This window comes from Zalophus californianus, chromosome 1 (assembly GCF_009762305.2).
Source record: "Zalophus californianus isolate mZalCal1 chromosome 1, mZalCal1.pri.v2, whole genome shotgun sequence".
In the NCBI taxonomy this organism is placed as follows: Eukaryota; Metazoa; Chordata; class Mammalia; order Carnivora; family Otariidae; genus Zalophus; species Zalophus californianus.
Genome location: NC_045595.1, coordinates 157,283,590 through 157,302,771, shown reverse-complemented (window position 1 = coordinate 157,302,771; position 19,182 = coordinate 157,283,590). Strand labels below are relative to the sequence as shown.

Genomic DNA, 19,182 nt, shown 5'->3' with positions numbered 1-19,182 from the left:
TGCCCAGCACAGAGCCCAAAGAGGGGCTTGATTGCACAACCCTGAGATCATGACCTGAGCCAAAATCAAGAGTTGGACCCTTAATCGCTTAACCAATTGAACCACCCAGGCACTCTTGTCCTTTCTATGGTTAGGTGTCTTAATAAATCGTATGTAGAAGTTGGGAGGAACAAAGTGCAGTGAAAACCGGTTGACAGAGAAGCAGCCGTGACTCCCATTAGCCAGCATAGGGGGATAGTCGGTCCTCTTTGTGGTTGGAACCATGTCCATATTTTTGTCTCTGTTGACATGACTATGGAGTGGACTTGTTTTGGTCTTGCTCAGTCATGGTCGCAGAGTGGCTCTTTTAAAACACGGGTGTTGTGTGTAATTTTTTATGTTCAACAGACCACTGTGGCCTGCTAGGAGTACCCTGCCATCTCCTGCCAGTCAGGGACTGCTGGGAAGCAACCCTAAAAAACTTGCACAGAGACTCAACTCTTCACATCTATTCACTGGTCTGCACTGGTACCCTTATATTCTTTCATGATACTAAGGATGATGAGTCCACGTTCCTATTCTAGGCCAGCCCATCCACTTGCATTGTAGATCCTATCCCTTTACCCATTCAAGGTCTTCCCTCCAGCAGCCCTCTCTACCTCTCCAGCATCAGAAATTTTACCTCTCTGTTGGATCATTCCCATGAGTATTCAAATATGCTCTTATTGTTCCTATCTTAGAAAAAACAAATAAAAATTTGCAAACGAGGCAAAAGAAAGAACCCTCCTTTGACCCTAAATCTCCCCTCTGCTACCACCCAATTTCACTGCCTCATTTAGAGCAAGACCCTTCCAAGTAGTTGTTTATACATACTGCCTTCTACTCCCTTCTTTTTCTCTTGAATTTGCTCTCAATCCAAAGTTGTTCTTGTTAAGGGCACTAATGATCTCCAGATTGCTAAATACACAGCGATACAGACCTATTCTTGGTTGTCATCCTACTTGAACTGTTAGCAATATCCGACATCTTTGATTTTTTCATCCTCCTTGAAATACTTTATTTGGCATCAGGGTGAGGTCTTTTATCTCACTGGCTATTCCTTCTCAGAGTCTTTGCTGTTTCCTCTTTATCTTCTCAACTTCTAAATCTCTATTTTAAAACTATGTCATCCTTGGGCGCCTGGGTGGCTCAGTTGGTTATGTGTCTGCCCTTTGGCTCAGGTCATGATCCCAGGGTGCTGGGATCGAGTCCGGCATCGGGGCTCCCTGTCAGTGGGGAGCCTGCTTCTTCCTCTCCCTCTGCCTGCCGCTCCCCCCTCCTTATGCTCTCTCTCTCTGTGTCAAATAAATAAATAAAATCTTAAAAAGAAAATTATGTCATCCTTTTAAAATTGGGTCTAAAACCTAAATAGTGATTCACCTAGCCCAACCCCAGGATTGTTATTAGATTATTTTCATTTTTTTCCTCCTTTACAAATACTTTATTTTATTTTATTTTTTTAAAGATTTTATTTATTTATTTGACAGAGAGAGACACAGTGAGAGAGGGAACACAAGCAGAAGGGGTGGGAGAGAGAAGCCGGCTTCCCACCGAGTAGGGAGCCTGATGCGGGGCTTGATCTCAGGACCCCGGGATCATGACCTGAGCCAAAGGCAGACGCTTAATGACTGAGCCACCCAGGCGCCCCTCCTTTACAAATACTTTAAACCATTTAGTGGGGTGGCACTGTGAGGGGTTGTAAAATCTGAGCAGGGTAAGAAGGGTGTACATGCAGAATGCAGTGACCACGATGCCAGGGCAAGGGGTGTTAGGGTGGGATGGATGAAGAAGGAGTCTGTGCAGGGGGGCATTTAATATTGCACATTGAAGGAGATATAGCAACAAATGGTAGCATGTGATTTGGGGCTAGATTCTTTTACGACAAAGGATATTATTGGGACAACTGGTGGAATTTTAATATGGTGTGAGAATTAGAAGGTAGTAATATAATGTTAATTTCCCAATTTTGTTGGTCATATTATGATCGTTGGGGAGAAATGTTCACCTAAGTATTCAGAGTTGATAAGGCACGCTGTTGATAGTTTACTTTCAAATCGCTCAGGGAAAAGGTTATTGTAACATATTTGCAACTTTTCTGTAAGTTTGAAATTGTTTCAAAATTTTAAAAAATTTAAATAGTTTTAAAATACTTTACATAATAACCACATTCATCTTGTACCATTAAAAAATGTTGGCAATACTAAATTCCTTCAATCCAAAGTAGAGTTCTTGACGTGACTTCATTTCAAAAAATAGGCATTTTTTGATTCAGCCTATTCTTGTATACAATATTGAAGGAAAACACAACTTATGCTGTTTTGCAGGACAAAAACAAGAGTATATTCCTTCTTGATTATCTTATTTGGTAATTATTCTTTAACATGTAATACATTTAAAAAAATATATGCAGTATCTGACTTTTCATGAAAGTGGATTTGACTCTTTCTCTTCAACTTTTATGATTATTTTCAAACATACAGAAATAGAAAAAGAATAACTGAATAGTGGTATACCCTCCACATAGATGGAATAATTGTTAACATTTTGCTATTTTGCTCTCTTTCTCCTTATCTATTGTCTTAGTTTATATAGGCTGTTAGAACAAAAAATACCGTAAGTTAGGTGGCTGAAACAACAAACATTTCTCACAGTTCTGGAGTCTGGGGAGTCCAGGCTTGAGACACCTGCAGATTCTGTGTCTGGTGAGAACCCACATCCTGTTCATAGACTGTAGTATTCTTACAGTGTCCACATATAGTGGAAGGGGATTATGTGTCAACGTATGAATCTGAGGAGGACACATTCAGCCTATGGCATCCATATTTGTTGAAGGATTTGAAATTAAGTTGCAGGCATCATGACATGTCACTCCTAAATACCTGAGCACGAATTTTCTGGTAATAAAGACATTCTCCAACATAACCACAAAGTATTAATTATTCATAATGAATATCAATAACTTTATCCACAAATTTTTACTTCTTCCATAACACTAACTCTCATATATATTTCATATTCAAGCTTCCTCAATTGCTCTACGATGTCTTTTATAGCTGTTTTTTGGGAGGTAGGGAACCAGGATCTGCAACACTCAATAGCTTTTATTTGAAGGAACGAGACTGCCATGCAATTCACTTTTTTGCACATTGGAGCAGAGTATTGTGAGAGAGGGTGAGGGGGGTGCTTTATGAGGAGTGACTTGTGCCCAGAAGCCATTTCAAGACAGGCACAGGAGTTTGAGGTTGGGAGGTAGGTAAGGACTGGGGCTCATCTTGATCCTCAGTAAAGACTGGCCTCCAGGCTAACAAATTAACATTACATCCTTACGAGTTAGCCAAAGGCAACTGCCGCCAGAGGGCGTAAGGCGCGCCGGCAGGACCCCAGGTGGCCCTCTGCGGTCTGGCGGCGGGGGCGCGAGGGGCCCAGAGTCCGGAGCGCGCTCCGGGTAGGGGGGGCGGTGGGAGGTGGGCGCGGGGAACGCGCCGGGCCGCCCCCTCCCCGCGCGGGGCGCGCGTGCGCGGTTCCGCGGCGGCGGAGGGAGCCGCGATGGAGGGCGCTTTGACTGTCCGCCAGGTAAGCGGCGCCTCGCTTGGGGCAGCTTCCCTAGCGGTGGCTGGACCGGCAGTTTTCTTCACGATAGTGGTTTGAACCCTCTCAGGTTATGATAATTAATTCGTCCCTTCTCTTGTCTTGGTGCTCTTTGGAGTAATTTGGAAAGTTGTTACCGAAGAAACGGTTTCCTGTGCTTCCTGCGAGCCTTTCCCTCTGGGCGACGGTGGAACGTCTGCTTCTCTGTGGGCGGGGAGAGCTGGCATTTGGTCCCGAAAAGTCCTAGTCCAGATGTCTCAGCCTCAGGCCCCACTGACTCAGGCCCCTTGGTCGCGATTCTGACCCGACATCACGTCGATCCAGTCTCACCCGCTTCCCCTATCAGCTCTTGAATAAAGGACCCAGAACTCGAGTTTAAATCACTGTGCTGTCAACCAAGCTTTTGGTTTCAACCAGTTTTGTTATTTGTTTACTGCCCTATTGGATAAACGGAAGAACTTGCTGATTAATCTTCAGGGTGAAAGCCTACTTTCGTTGCCGGAGTACCTGCATTTCTGAACACGATACTCATTACTTTTACATTGGTTGTGTGCATAGATTTTACTTTTAGAGAACTGCAATCAGTGCGATGCCTTTTATTTGAGAGGCATTTTACAGTTTACAAAATGGCAGAGGCGTTCAAATAATTGTTGAATGAGCAAATGGGTGTACTGTTTCAATTGATTCTTAAAACATTACTATGAAATAGGCATGATAGATATAAATGAACCCAGTGAGTTATTTTTTCACCCCTGTCCCTGGCACTGGGTGTTGAGATGGTGAGCAACAGAGACATGACCCCTGCTCTCAGTGAGTTTATAGTCTAGACCAGAGAGAGTTATTACCCCCACTGCAGAGCGGAGAAAATAGATTTAGAGAGACTGCCTGCCGAGATCACACAATTAATAAGTTAAAGAGTTAGGATTCTGTTGCAGGCACTTTATAAAGCCAGAATGAACCTTACCCCCCCCCCCCCCAAAGAGTTTGATTTGGGTATAGAATGATGCCACACACACACCGCCACACACACCATGCGTGTATGAAAAGGCTTATTACTTCTATATAATGTCTTATTAAACACCTACCTAATGAAAAGGAACAGCAGGACCGGCTTCTCAAGAAGACCCTAAACGACTTAAAAGGGCAAGGAAAGGAAGCTAGATCCGGGTTTTTATTGAGGTTAAAACTGGGGTCAGGGAGTGGGTTCCTGTGTGTGGACTGGGGCTTGCTTGGTTTGACTCACCCACACCAAAGCTAAGATCGCCCAGGCTTTCTTACCAGTTTCCCCGTTTGGGGGACAGAAGAGGAAGAGGAGGGGCTTAATAGCTGTCCGCAGGCAAACGTAAAAAAATTGAATCAAACTCCTTACTGTAATTCAGCCTGCATGTCCGGTTAATGACTGAAATGTACTATTTTTCATTTAGGTTTTGAACTTTTTTAAGTAAGCCATCATGGCTGTCCATGAGGCCTGCAGCCTGCACCTAGTAGGAAGATGAAAGTTACGTTGAGTGCCCTGTTCAAGAGCCCCTCCGTTTATTTTGAGAAATAAAATGAGTGCCTTGGTCACTGTTAGTAATGTCTGGAACTCTAACAGGGATAGGAGGGTCTTGGTGAGGCCTTTTATTATGGCTTTCGTGTATGAAGAGACATGTGTGATCTTGATTTATATTTTGAATATCTGTGAAACGAGAGATTTCCAGAGTTCTTTACCCCAAAGGGTGCAGCTCTTAGTGCCCCAAGAGTCTGTGAAAACGTGCAGATGAAGGCAATTGTTGGCCCAAGCATCCAGTAAGATGACTGTGGGAAGTTTAGCCAGTTGTGCTGACCTTTGGGTCCTTACCTTTATCAAGGACATCTTGGTGAAAAGCAGTAAATATCCGGTGAGCTCCATTGTGTGTAATGGTGGTGATGCTGTCCACTGAATAGAAAGTTTGTCCATTGAACTTCAAATGGGAGTTTGAAGTGTACAAACTCTGATTGCAGTTCACTCAGTTGAACCCAAGTTACTCCTCAGGTTTTCAAGGGATTCAGAAGAGTGGTGACCTCTTCCAGCACCATGACATCTGACAAAAGAATGAGGACGGGGGAGAGCATGTCATCCTGCAAGTGAGATATGCCAGGGGGCCCAGATTTGGTTTTATCCTGTAGCAAGGCCTTGGTATTTATGCTGAGCTGCAAGGTGTTGGCTCCTAGCATGAACAGCTGGATATGGGGGATCACAGGCACAGGGCTTGTAGATCCTCTATTTCCAGGAGAGTCCATTATGCTGTCAGGAGCTGCCGCTCTAATGGCATGGAGTGTAGGGCTAGGGAGGTAGTTTCTTGCATCAGAAGCCCATGGACAACTTACAGACACTGTGGGTGGTCCAGAGACTCCAGGAGTCATGGAAAGAAGCTGCGAAAGTCTCTATGGTGAAGGATTCTTTGTGTGTATGTGTGTGTGTTTGGGGTGGGGGGGGGGGCGGGAGGGGAATAGCACGAATGGGAGTGTCTGTTATATTACAATTTGACAAATTTTAGAATCATTTTCGGGAGGGGTCCTCATTTAGCATGACTCATTTGCAAGTAACAGTGTAGGTAGGCTTAAGTGAAATTTGTAAACGAGGAAGATATTTCTCTAGACCCCCAAAATGCCGAATAAATGTTGAGCTTGTTTTAATGTTGTGGGTGCTGAGAGGGTTTTCTTGACATTGTTAGGGGTGGAGAGGCCCTTGGTTTACCAAATAATTTTCAGGAATTTAACTAAGGTAGCAGTCCTTACGCTGTGTTTGGGCAATGGTCCATCCCCTTTTCGTGAACTCCTTTGTGCATATTTGTATATCCTGACTGGGTATGTCAGAAGAATGTCTTCAGAGGATGATGTAATCAATGTAATGTCATTCCTTTGCTCCTGGAGAAGAACGGATACAATTACGATATTGCCTGTAAAGTCTGCATGTGATGGCAAGCCTTTTGAGGTATCCTGTGACTAGCTAGGTGAAGGTGTATCGTGTCCCACTAGAGGTGAAGGAAAAACATGACTGAGAGGTTATTGAAAGAGACATTGAATAGAATATTAGCCAAATTTAGAATATCAAGTATTTACCAGTTTCTGATTGGATAGAGTCAATAATTTCCATAGTATTGGGGATAGGGGCCTTCATGGGTAGGAGCACAGCATCAAGGGCCAGGTAATCAACTGTGAGGCACCATTCATTTTTCCAACTTTAACAGGCTGTTAAGTGGAGAAGCAGTAGCGATACTCACTCTTTCACTAATTAGGTCTTATATAATAAATTCCAATCCTTGAAGGCCCTGTTTTATGTTATATTGAGTTGTATTTACTGTTTTACCTAGGGATTGAAGGGTAGTCCATGGGGTCCTGCTTTTTAAAAGGCCATTTGTAAGCTCGGGTCATGATCTCAGGGTCCTGGGGTTGAGTCCCGCTGGGGCTCCCTGCTCAGCAGGGAGTCTGCTTCTCCCTTTCTCTCTGCCCCTTCCCCTGCTCATGCTCTCTCTCTGTGTCTTAAAAAAAAAATAAAATAAAAACCCTGAGCTTAAGTTGAGTTTGAATTATCCCCTCGCTATGCCACATGGGTGCGCTGGGTGGTTTTCTCTGTAACCCCAGAGGATTAGGATTTTTGTTGCAGCAGATGTATAGGTGGCAGCAGGAACAGGGCAAGCAGGAACAACAGAGGTATTTAGGGGCCCAGCGAGCTCATTGTTCTCACAATGGGTGCTCCCTTCCCTCCTCCCAACTCTTTTCTCTCTTTTTTTTAAACTCCATAATGACTCTCTTTCACGAGTGACCACCCACTGGGCCCATATCTTGCACAGGGTATAGTCTTTCCCCGAATGCTCCATAGATTGGGGGCCAATGCCTGATTCATTTATTTTTAACTCCACTGGTAGTATGAATCAGAGTGAATTTACCAACTTCCCACAAGTGTTAGTAAGGTTGCTTCCATTCTCGTAGTATTACAAACATGGTTGACTCCATGTACACCGGGTTTCAGTTTATACCCATTTTAGGCCTTACTAGGCATTGCAGATTACTCTCCAAAGAGGTTGAACTAATTGTCACTCCCATTACATGGTATTTTTTGCTCTTTAATGTTCCTCTAGCTGACTACGAACTTCTGGAGGCTAAGGACTTTGTTTTATTCAGTTTTTAATCCCCAGTGCCAATTAAACTACCTAACAAGTAGTAGTAGTTGGAGAATGTTTGTCACATGTGTAAATATATGAACTGTAGAAGAAAAAACATAAATTACTGTTTTCTAAAAGCTTAAATATTGTTTTCAAGTTAATTTATTTAGTTTGAACATTAACTCTTTTCATTTTAAAATGAGCATTTCCCAGTAAGTAATTTAAATTACTGATACTTGTTTCCAGGTAATAAACGAAGGGGAGTCAAGCTTTGCCACTGAGCCACAGGAAGAGTTAGCGGAGACTCCTAGTCCAGTTGTGGATGAGAATAATATAGTTTCAGCAAAAAAACAGGGGCCAAATTTACATAACTGGAGTAGTGACTGGAGCTTTTGGGTAATATTTTTCCTTTCTTATAACTTCATTTTAATCTTAAATGCAAAGTTTCTTTAAGTTTATAGCAATTCATATAATACTTATAGTATTGTCTTATTCGCTTCTAGATTTCAGATATTTAAGTTTTAGTCCAGAGTCCAGGACATTTCTGATTATGCTCTCCTTTGGCCACTAGAATGCACTGTTGTCTGGTTTGTTGGAGTGGAATTGTCTGCTTCCGTTTCCCTGGGAGAAAACTACACCACAGAATTGGTTTCCACTTACACTGTTGTTCACTGTATTGGCAAGACTAACGTTATGCAGAAACCATATTTCAAAGTATTACTGAGAAGTCAGCTATTTTACATAATTTTTATTTAAAGAATTAGTTTCGGTACCTAAAAGGAAGCTTAACAATGTTTGACCTGTAGCATATAATAATTATAAGATAGGTTTTAAAGTTAAGAGTTTCACATTCTATTTGCACTGTACTTACTTGGTTGCATAACCTGAATATGGTTCAGGTTTCCCCCACTGTAAAATGAGACTCCTGCTTGTTGACTAGGTGCACAGAATCTTTTGGTAAGAACAGCATTTCTATTGCTATATGAATGCTAGCATTTATTATCTTAAAGGGCTTGTTCTAAATCTAGCAGTTCCTATGAGAGTTATGAGATATTTGACAGAATCTGGTATAATGCAACTATAAGTGAAATTTATATAAGATTATAAGGCATTTATAGTTCCAATATTAACTTATTAGAAAGCTGATCTCTTGATGATTAGGTATACTTGGTGGCAGAATTTCTTATAATTTTAGAGTAGCTTAAAAAAGACATGATACTGGGCGCCTGGGTGGCTCAGTTGGTTAAGCGACTGCCTTCGGCTCAGGTCATGATCCTGGAGTCCCTGGATCGAGTCCCGCATCGGGCTCCCCGCTCCGCGGGGAGTCTGCTTCTCCCTCTGACCCTCCCCCCTCTCATGTGCTCTCTCTCTATCATTCTCTCTGTCTCAAATAAATAAATAAAATCTTTAAAAAAAAAAAAAAAAAAAAAAAAGACATGATACTAATGGTTATAAAGATTAGTACAAGTACCATTATTCTGTTCATAATTAGTAGCTCAGTTTTTGAATATTATTGAATCTTAACATGAGTAACAGCTTCTTAATTCCTATTAAGAAACTCAACATAAGTTTTTAAAAATCATATCCTAAGGAAAATGTTTAATTGCTAAGAAATATACCAAATAACTGCACATCCTGAAAATTATGTCATCTATATTGATTATATTATTTTTGGTTACATTCAGAGAAAGTTTGTGACTATTATAGTGTTTTGGCCCTTCTGCACTATGATTTTTGTAGCTTTCTTATGGATTGGAAAATCTTTATAGTTCCAAGAGCTATCTACAGGGCTAAAAAGTCACTCCACAGTGACTTTTTTATTCTTGGCAGACTTAAAGCAAGTGGAAGGGTAAAGCAAGAAAAGGAACAAGCAGGGGAATAAGGATTTTGTAATAGGAGAGAGAAAAAAAAAGAGGTATGTGTTCTAGAGCTTTGCCACTCAAAGTGTAGAATGTGGGACCAACAGACTTGGCATCACCTGTCAGCTGATTAGAAATGCAGAGTCTTGGGCCCAACCTCAGACCTACGGAATTAGAATCTTTATTTCACAAGAATTCCAGGAGATTTGTATGCGCATTCAAGTTTGAGAAGCACTTGTTTAGAGCGTTGAAGGTCTGCTTTGGCTCAGTTGAGGTCTCTGTGCTGATTACAAGCACTTTTATTTTGAGGAATTTTTTTTTTTGAGGAATTTTTATATGAATTCACATGGAATAGATTTATTTATTTATTTTATTTTATTTTTTTAAAGATTTTATTTATTTATTTGACAGAGAGAGAGAGAGAGCTAGCGAGAGCGGGAACACAAGCAGAGGGAGTGGGAGAGGGACAAGCAGGCCTCCCGCCAAGCGGGGAGCCCGATGCGGGGCTCGATCCCAGGACCCTTGATCCCAGGACCCTGGGATCATGACCTGAGCCAAAGGCAGATGCTTAACAGCGGAGCCACCCAGGCGCCCCCACATGGAATAGATTTAAAGACAAATACAACATCTTAAAAGTCTTACTGACTTTTTCAGAGGTCACTTACCCAGAAACTGTACTATCAGAACTGAGAAGCAAACAAAAACGAAAAGAGCCTGAATAGCTAAATCAAAGGTCATGCTGATGTACCTTGTGGAGGAGAATTCCTCAATTATTCATTTGGAATACCTTTAATATATTTTTGACATATTTTTTATAAGCCTAAATTAGTTGGTTCCCATTTTGTAGTTGAAAAGGGTATTGGAGATAGGGGAATTACTTGGTGATAACACATGGACAATAGGAAGAAATGACATCAGAAGGTCAAAAAGTGTAGCAACGTGGGCTTCTTAATGTGGAGGCCAAAGGTCTATGCAGATTAGTTGGCTCTAATATAATACAGTTATTGGTAGAAGTGATGGTTACGAAGTCTGCTTCAGAAGCAGAAGTCTCCATCTGCTTCTACCACTGACACCACCCTGTTGGTGTTTTCACATTCTCCTGGCAGTAAATGAATTGAATGAGTGTAGTAAGATGGCTGCATTTGCTGAGGGATCCAAGATCAACACAAGAAAGACCAGGACCAAAGCAGGAAAATATTCGTGAGGCAATGACCTGGTAGTTAAGCAAAGAATTGAAAAAACATCAGAGCCATTTCACTGGAATACCCAAGGAATCTGGATTTGTGCCTTCACACTTATGGAAGGTTTATGACCAAAGGAATTGATAACTTTTTAAAGTTTTGGTATTTAAAGAGTTAAGCTCCAAGGACCTGAAAAACTCACTGGTGTAGAATAACTCATATATTCTGGCTTGGCTAACTCAGTTGTTCCACAGTAGTGAATTTAGAGGGCAGCGTGAGATCATTGAATGAATTGGAGATTGGGAACAGAAAATCTGGCATAGGAGTGCCTGGGTGGCTCAGTCATTAAGCGTCTGCCTTCGGCTCAGGTCATGATCCCGGGGTCCTGGGATCGAGCCCCGCGTTGGGCTCCCTGCTCCACGGGAAGCCTGCTTCTCCCTCTCCCACTCCCCCTGCTTGTATTGCCTCTCTCACTGTGTCTCTCTCTCTCTGTCAAATAAATAAATAAAATCTTAAAAAAAATCTGGCATAGAGTGTACACTCTGTCCCTGGTAATTTCACTGTGTGGTGCTCTTGAGTATGTTGTTTAACCTGTCAGGTGCCTCATTTATAAAATGAGAGATTGGGCCATAGTATTGCAACATTGGTGTGTCTTGAATCAATATGAGAAAAAAGGTGGAGGGGGTGTTTGGCTAGCAAGTGCTCATAATTTACATTCCTGGTAGCTGCGTATCAGTCATAAAAAACTCTGGGCAAATACAGTGGGAGTATGTTACATGGGGAACACCTTTCCTTAAGAATGGTAAAAAGTGTTGAAAAGTGCTGGATAAGAGGACCTCCTATTTGTAATACTGGAAAATATATTTTGATGATTCCCCATAAATAAAAAAACTGTGAAAACTTGACAAAAGGATACAAGACAGTGAAACAGAGTTCACTAAAAGTTTTTTGTTGTTGTTGAGGTTGGTTTCTCTTTAGACGTTATCCATTTAATCTTGTGCTGCTTAACAGATTGGCTAGTGAGTGTCTTTCTAACAGTAGGACTTAATTTTTAAGTTCTATTTATTTATTTAATTCCAGGGCAGTTAACAGCTGACAGTAGGACTTTAATTTAAAGGAGTTTGATTAGAGCGCTTGGGTGGCTCAGTTGGTTAAGCGTCTGCCTTTGGCTCAGGTCATGATCCCAGGATCCTGGGATTGAGTCCCACACCGGGCTCCCTGATCAGTGGGGAGTCTGCTTCTCCCTCTGTCTCCTGCTCCCCCTGCTTGTGCGCGCGCTCTCTCTCTCTGTCAAATAAATAAATAAAATCTTAAAAAAAAAGGAGTTTGATTAAATCAGCATAGACCTGATAGTGAGACCAACAGCTGCAGATTTTCTATTTCAATCCTGTAATATAGAAAGAGGAATCTTAATTGTTATATTTGTTTTCTTTTTTATTTAAAAATTAAAATATTTAATCCTAGTATGTGGGAAATGAGTTTTATGAGTAACTTTTAAGTCTCAATGTAGCAAAAATTATGTGAAGGGAAAAAAACTTGAAATAAACTTAATGGCAAATAAATATTTATGCTTTTTTGGTCCTTAACTGTTAGTAAAAATACATAGCGGAAGCGACAATAACAACAAAACCAAACCCCAAAAAACCCACAAAACAAAACCTCTTTTTTTTTCCTGACTAAAATAATGGTGTATTCCAGGTGGATTAATGTCCCACAGGAAAAGCATATAGAGATTTGCAGCAGACACACTGATTTAATGTAACTTCTCTTAGTGATGTAGGGCTAGTAACTACTCAAAATAGAAAAAAGCCTTGAGATTTTCTGTTGCCTGTGTTTAGAAAATGACATACTGGGGTGCCTGGGTGGCTCAGTTGTTTAAGCACCTGACTCTTGATTTCAGCTCAGGTCATGATCTCAGAGTTGTGAGGTCAAGCCCCACACTGGGCTCCACACTCAGCATGGAGCCTGGATAAGAGTCTCTCTCTCCCTTTCCATCTGTCCCCGCTCTCACCCCCCTACTTGCACACTCTCTCAAAAAATAAATAAAATAAAAATAAAAAATATTTTTGTCCTAAAACATTTTTTTAAAGATTTTATTTATTTATTTGAGAGAGAGAGAGAGCACATGGGCGGCGGGGGGAGTGAGGAGCAAAGGGAGAGGGAGAAGCAGACTGCCTGCTGAGCAGGAGCCCGATGCGGGACTCATGACTTGAGCCAAAGGCAGATGCCTAACTGACTAAGCCCCCCAGGTGCCCCTGTTCTAAAACAAGAATAAAACAAGTCTAGATTTTGAACCATTGTATATGTACAAATAAATACTATACTTATGTTTTGTTAGAAAAATATTTAGAATTGAATTTTTCTAGATTGTAATCAAGTTTTTTCTAATTATATAAGAAATCAGAAGTATTGACTCTTTATCATTGACTTATAGCATGATCATAGTCATGTTATTCACAAGTAAGCTTTTCTACTTATAAGTGGGGGAATAAAACTTGTCACAAACCTGATTTAGAGGTAGTTACGTCATGAGGATTAATTAATGTTGCACTGTTAAATAACAATAAAAACAAAAACCCAAGAGGATTAATTAGTATGTTTGTAACATACTTTGGCAACTTCGGAGAGCTCTTTTCTGTAATCACATGTTAGTCTTCCCCAATGTATCTTGGATTTATTCAAGCTAAAAAGGTTATTCTAGACTTTCACTTTGGTAACTGAGAGAAAACAATACATTTATTTTCCAATTTTTGTTGGATTTGAAAATCATATTTTATCCAATTAAAATTTAATTATAGATAGATTTTGTTTGAAAACCTAGATATCTTAATACTTTTAGGTTTAGTTGTAAAGGAATAGGAGCTAGCATTTCTGGCAATATGGAATGAGGACCGTTTAACTGCCGCTACAAAGTACCTGGAAATGCTGGATGAAATGTTACAAACATGTTTTTAAAATGAATGTCTGGGCTCGCAAAATAACAAGGGAAATACCTAAGGGCTAAAAAAGAAGAGGGAACTGATTACCAGAGTTGTAAGCCCAGGAGCCAATGCTGAGGCTGCCCTGAGGAGTGTATTTGTCTCAGTAACGAAAGCTTTAATGGCCACACTGGGATCGGAGATGATGCCTTGGACTTGTAGGAATAAAATTGGCCTGTTTGACAGCTTCCTTACTTTATAAGGAACTCCTTATAAAGCCATGATTCTTGAAGAGTTAGACATTCTGTGAAAGGTAGACTAGGAAAGAAATTCACCTACACCTGCCCATTTGAAGACAAGGAAGCTTACCTGCCTAACTTGTGCTTGGAGTAGTGGAGGAGAGAAATCTTCCTGAGAGTACACAACTCTATCAATCTCTCATGATGTTTTGAGACCTGAATTTAATACTTCATGAGTGAGCAGAAGGAGATTCAATAAATAGCATATTAGACCCTCAAAACTTCAGATAAAACTACCAGATAAAAACTATAAAACCGGGGCACCTGGATGGCTCAGTTGGTTGGGCGTCTGCCTTCGGTTTGGGTTATGATCTCGGGGTCCTGGGATCGAGCCCCACATCGAGCCTGCTTCTCCCTCTGCCACTCCCTCTGGTTGTACTCTCTCTCTCTCTCTGCCAAATAAATAAAATCTTTAAAAAAACTATACAACCATTATTTGATATTATTAAAGACTTATTAGAAGGAATTAAGCATGTGATAAATGGATAAGACATTCTTTTTTCTTTTTTTAATTTAGAGAGAGAGAATGAGCAGGGGGAGAGGCAGAGGGAGAGAATCTCAAGCAGATTCTGTGCTGCACACAGAGCCCAATGTGGGACTTGATCTCATGACCTGATCTGAAACCAAGAGTCAAACACTTAACTGACTGAGCCACCCAGGCATCTCTGGATAAGACATTCTTAAAGACACCAGGCAGATTTGGGAAACAACCAAATACAGTTTCTAGATAAAAAATATGGTGATTGAAATAATAATTTAAAAATTCAGTGGACATGGGCTATAGCAGCTAAAGAGAAAAATCAGTAAACTAGTATATGAGGAAATTGTTACACTGTGCCACTAGAGGTGACAATAGAAAAATTTGAAAGAGAATGGCTTAAGTGATAAGAAAAGAAGAGGAATCCAATATGAATCTAATAGAAGTTTCAGAAGATCAGCATAAAGGCAATATTCAAAAAGATATGCCTGAAAATTTTCTACTCTTGATGAAAGACCAGAATCAGTCTCTCACAGGATAAATGAAAAGAGTATATGAGCAGAGACATTATTATCAAACAAGTGGCAAAGGTAGATATACATGAATTAAGATAGGAATAGCTTTAAAAAAAAGTTTTTTTTTTTAGTAATTTCTACACCCAGCATGGGGCTTGAACTCACGACTCTGAGAGTCACATGCTCTTTTGACTGAGCCAGCCGGGTACCCCAGGAATAGTAATTTAGTAATTCATTTGAGTGTCTTCTGTGCACCAGGCTGTTCTAAATATCTCTGCCATTCTAGAGCTGATTGGGAGATGAATAGTATACACATAAGCAAATGTGTAATATATTTTTTTTTGTTTCAAGTTTTTATTTAAATTCTAGTTAACATAGAGTATAGTATTGGTTTCAGAGGTAATTTAGTGATTCATCACTTACATACAACACCCAGTGCTCATCACAAGTGCCCTCCTTAATACCTATCACCCACTTAGCCCATCTGCTGCCCACCTCCCCTCCAGCAACCCTCAGTTTATTCTCTATAGTTTATATAGCTAATAGTCTCTTATGGTTTGCCTCCCTCTCTCTTTCTCTTTTTTTGCAAATGTGTAATATTATGTCAGGTAGTGATAGAAGACAATAGAGGAATGTAAGGTATAGAGAATCACATGGAAGGGGGTAGCATTTTCAGTTAGGATGGTCTGGAAAAGCTTTTCTGAGGAGGTGGCATTTGAGAGAGCCCTGTATCGGGGACAAGGAAAGAACACAGATGAATCACGTGAGGAAGGGGAAAGGGGAGTGGTGTTCTGTGGAAAGGCAAGAGGCAGGAATAAGATTAGCCTGTTTGACAGCTTACTGATGGGGTCAGATGTCTCCATCAAATGACCCTGAGATCAGGATCTGAGCTGAAACCAAGAGTTGGACACTTAATTGACTGCACCACAACAGCTTATTCCTAAAGCACCCCTGGAAGGTCTTCAGAGATTTGCTTTTATGGTTTTGCTTTTCTCAAAATTAATTTTCTGGGGTGTGTGAGGAAGAAGAAAAAGGTCAAGGATAATGATTCCTAGGTTTCTGATCAGTGCAACTAGGTGCATGGAAGCATCACTTAGGGGAAGAGAAAGACAGGAGAGAAGTAGTTTTGGGGGTTGGGGAAATCAAGTGGATGCATATTTGATATGCAAGTAGCGAAGTCTAATAGGCTATTGGATTTATGACTTGAATCTCAGGAGAGAGATTGAAGCGGGGAGTAAATTTGGGAGACTTTGAGTATGGATGGTATTTAAAGACAAATTTATAAAGATTGGATGAGATCACCTAGGGAAAAAAGTGTGGATAAAGCAAAGAAGTGGACTCTCCAATGTTTAGAACCTCTCTCCAATGTTTAGGTGGTAGAGCAGGAACTAGCAAAAGAAACTGAGATTTGGCTAATGAGATAAAATCTTAGGAAGTGTGGCATGGACAGAGTGACCTATTGTGATAGAGTAAAGTGAGGCCTGAAAATTGACTATTGGATTTGCAAAGTAGAAGCTACTAGTGACATTAAAAAGTATAGTTTGGGGGCACCTGGGTAGCTCAGTCGGCTTAAGCATCTGTGTTCAAGTCAGGTCATGATCCCAGGGTCCTGGGATGGAGTCCTGGGTCAGTCTTCCTGCCCAGCGGGCAGTCTGCTTCTCTTTCTCGCTCTGCCCTTCCCCTCTGCCCCTCCCCTCCCCTCTCTCTCTCTCTCTCTCAAATAAATAATGTCTTTAAACATGTATACTTCTTTAAAGATGACAACATCAACATGGAAAAATATTTTGGAAAAGTAACATGACTACTAAGAAATTATCAATAAATTAACATATATAATGAATGACATAGAGAATATGGAAAATAACTGAAATAGTAATGTGTTATTGGGATATTAATTAAGACTTCATCCTAAGTATATGCTTTCTATTATCTAGGATAATGAGAAATTTTAAAGATTTTATTTATTTATTTGAGAGAGAGAGACAGCATGAGCAGGAGGGGCAGAGGGAGAGGGAGAGAGAGAATCCCAAGCAGACTCCCCGCTGAGCATGAGCCCGATGTGGGGCTTGATCCCAGGACCCTGAGATCATGACCTCAGCCGAAACCAAGAGTTGCATGCTTAACCAACTGCGCCATCCAGGTGCCCCTTCCTTTAATTCTTTAAGCATGGTTCTCTTCCGTTGTTTAACATATTTATAACTGCTTTGATGTTTTTGTCTGCTAAATCTAGTATCTGGGGACCTTGAAAGACTCTATTGCCTGCTTCTCTTTTTTTAGTATGAGTCACATTTTTCTTTTTCTTTGCATGTTTCATAATTTTTGTTAAGAATTGTACAATTTAGATGATGTATTGTAGCAACTGTGGATTCTGGTCATATCCTTTCTACCCCTAAATCTTGTCATTGATGATTTTTGTTTGTGTAGTAATTTGCCTAGAGTAAATCTGTGAAATCTATTTGTCTGGTCTCTGCTCAGCTTATTGTTATTGTTGTTGTCATTGTTTTTATTTTTAAGGCTGACTTCCCAGTGGTCACCCCTTATGTCAGCCAGTGATTGGTCAGAAATTGTGCTCAAATGCATAGTGCCAGTAGTATTTTTCCCTTCTTCTGAGAGATCTGTGTATAGGTTGGGGAATGCATTCAGTGTTCAGGACATTTTCAAGTTTGTCTCAATTTTTATGTTTTCCCTCAGGAAACTTCTTATGTCTCTAGCCAGGAATGTGTGGATAGTTCGGGAATTCTCTAGTCTCTGCTACACATGCATGCAGCTTCTGTTTAGCCAGGAATACATGGGAAGTTTATCAGGCCCATTTATGGCTATCTCTCCTCCAAGATCTCTTTGTTAAGTCCCCTGCTAATCTGCCATTGTGCTTGTTTCTTGCCCCAATTGAGACTGCAACCTCACACTCTCGTGGATTTTTCCCTTTTCTGGGCATAGCTTTTTTGCTCTCCACTCTGAATCAACTCAGCCACCTCTGTCAGCATAGCTGCTAGTTTTCATGGCCTGTAGAACTGTCACGTTGACTTAATCGATGGGGGAGGAAGAGTAATGGGAGCTGCTGGCCAAGGAAACAGTGCCACAGACTTCTGTGGCTCCTAAGTTCAGTAGATTTTCATGAACAAATACTTCTCAGTTTATTGTATGCCTTTGGTCAGTTTCCAGTAATTTGAGATGATATTTTTGAGTTTTTTTTTCCCAGCTGTATATTTGTTTTTGCAGAGAGAATTTGCTGAACTCCTTATTCCAGTATGCTGGGAGCTTCATTTGCTTCCTTTTGGTGGTTTTTGAAATGTTTATGTATGTGGTTTTTCATATAAAAACATACAAAATATTGCATAAAAAGCATGTTATTTTACAGCCCATTTTAAATTTATTTTCTAAGACACTACATTTCAGTTAATCTAATGAAGATTATAATTAAATGGAAATTTAATCTTTTTATTGTTGCAGATTTCAAGTTCTACCTATAAAGACAGGAATGAGGAATACAAAAGACAGTTCACTCATTTACCTGATACAGAGAAGCTGATAGCAGGTAAAAAAGACAGGAAGTTGTGAAAAAACCATTTTACTATGTCATTATCAAAGTAGAACTGAGGAGTGACAATATTTGTAGGAAATTTAAGCCTTTGTGCTAGACAGAAAATATTTTTCAAGATAAGCTTCATATTAGATCATGTAAAACCAAGTTGTAATTTGGGGAGGAGTGACTTCTTTCTCTCTCTCTCTCTCTTTTTTTTTTTTTAAAGATTTTATATATTTATTTGACAGAGAGAGAGATAGAGAGAGCAGGAACACAAGCAGAGGGAGTGGGAGAGGGAGAAGCAGGCTTCCCGCCGAGCAGGGAGCCCGGTGCGGGGCTCGATCCCAGGACCCTGGGATCATGACCTGAGCCGAAGGCAGAAGCTTAATCGACTGAACCACCCAGGTGCCCCAGGGAGGAGTGATTTCTGACATAAAAATATTAAGTACTCCCATGGGTCCTGTCCCTGTACTTTAATAAAAACCACCATTTTGCACCAAAAAAACAAAAACAAACAAACAAAACCTAAGTACTAGCTAAGAAAATAGAACTAAAAGAAAATTATTGTCACAATTTCTTCTGGTGCTTGTTTCATATGATTTTGTAGGAAAAATTTTAAATTTGATGTTCAATATATATTACCTTTCCCTGGAAAAAGGTACTCCTTAACAGATGA

General features: G+C 40.4%; 1 protein-coding gene across 1 annotated transcript in view; it reads left to right on the top strand.

Annotated features, from left to right (window-relative positions):
• Positions 1-3,483: 3,483 nt before the first annotated feature.
• The window catches only part of GRAMD1C (GRAM domain containing 1C), an 85,002-nt gene continuing 69,303 nt past the window's right edge, over positions 3,484-19,182 (top strand). Inside the window, exons 1-3 of the mRNA XM_035728963.1 lie at positions 3,484-3,591; positions 7,980-8,129; positions 18,434-18,518. Coding sequence (XP_035584856.1) covers positions 3,565-3,591; positions 7,980-8,129; positions 18,434-18,518 — 262 coding nt within the window. The 5' untranslated portion in view covers positions 3,484-3,564. The remainder of the gene's footprint in view (positions 3,592-7,979; positions 8,130-18,433; positions 18,519-19,182) is intronic.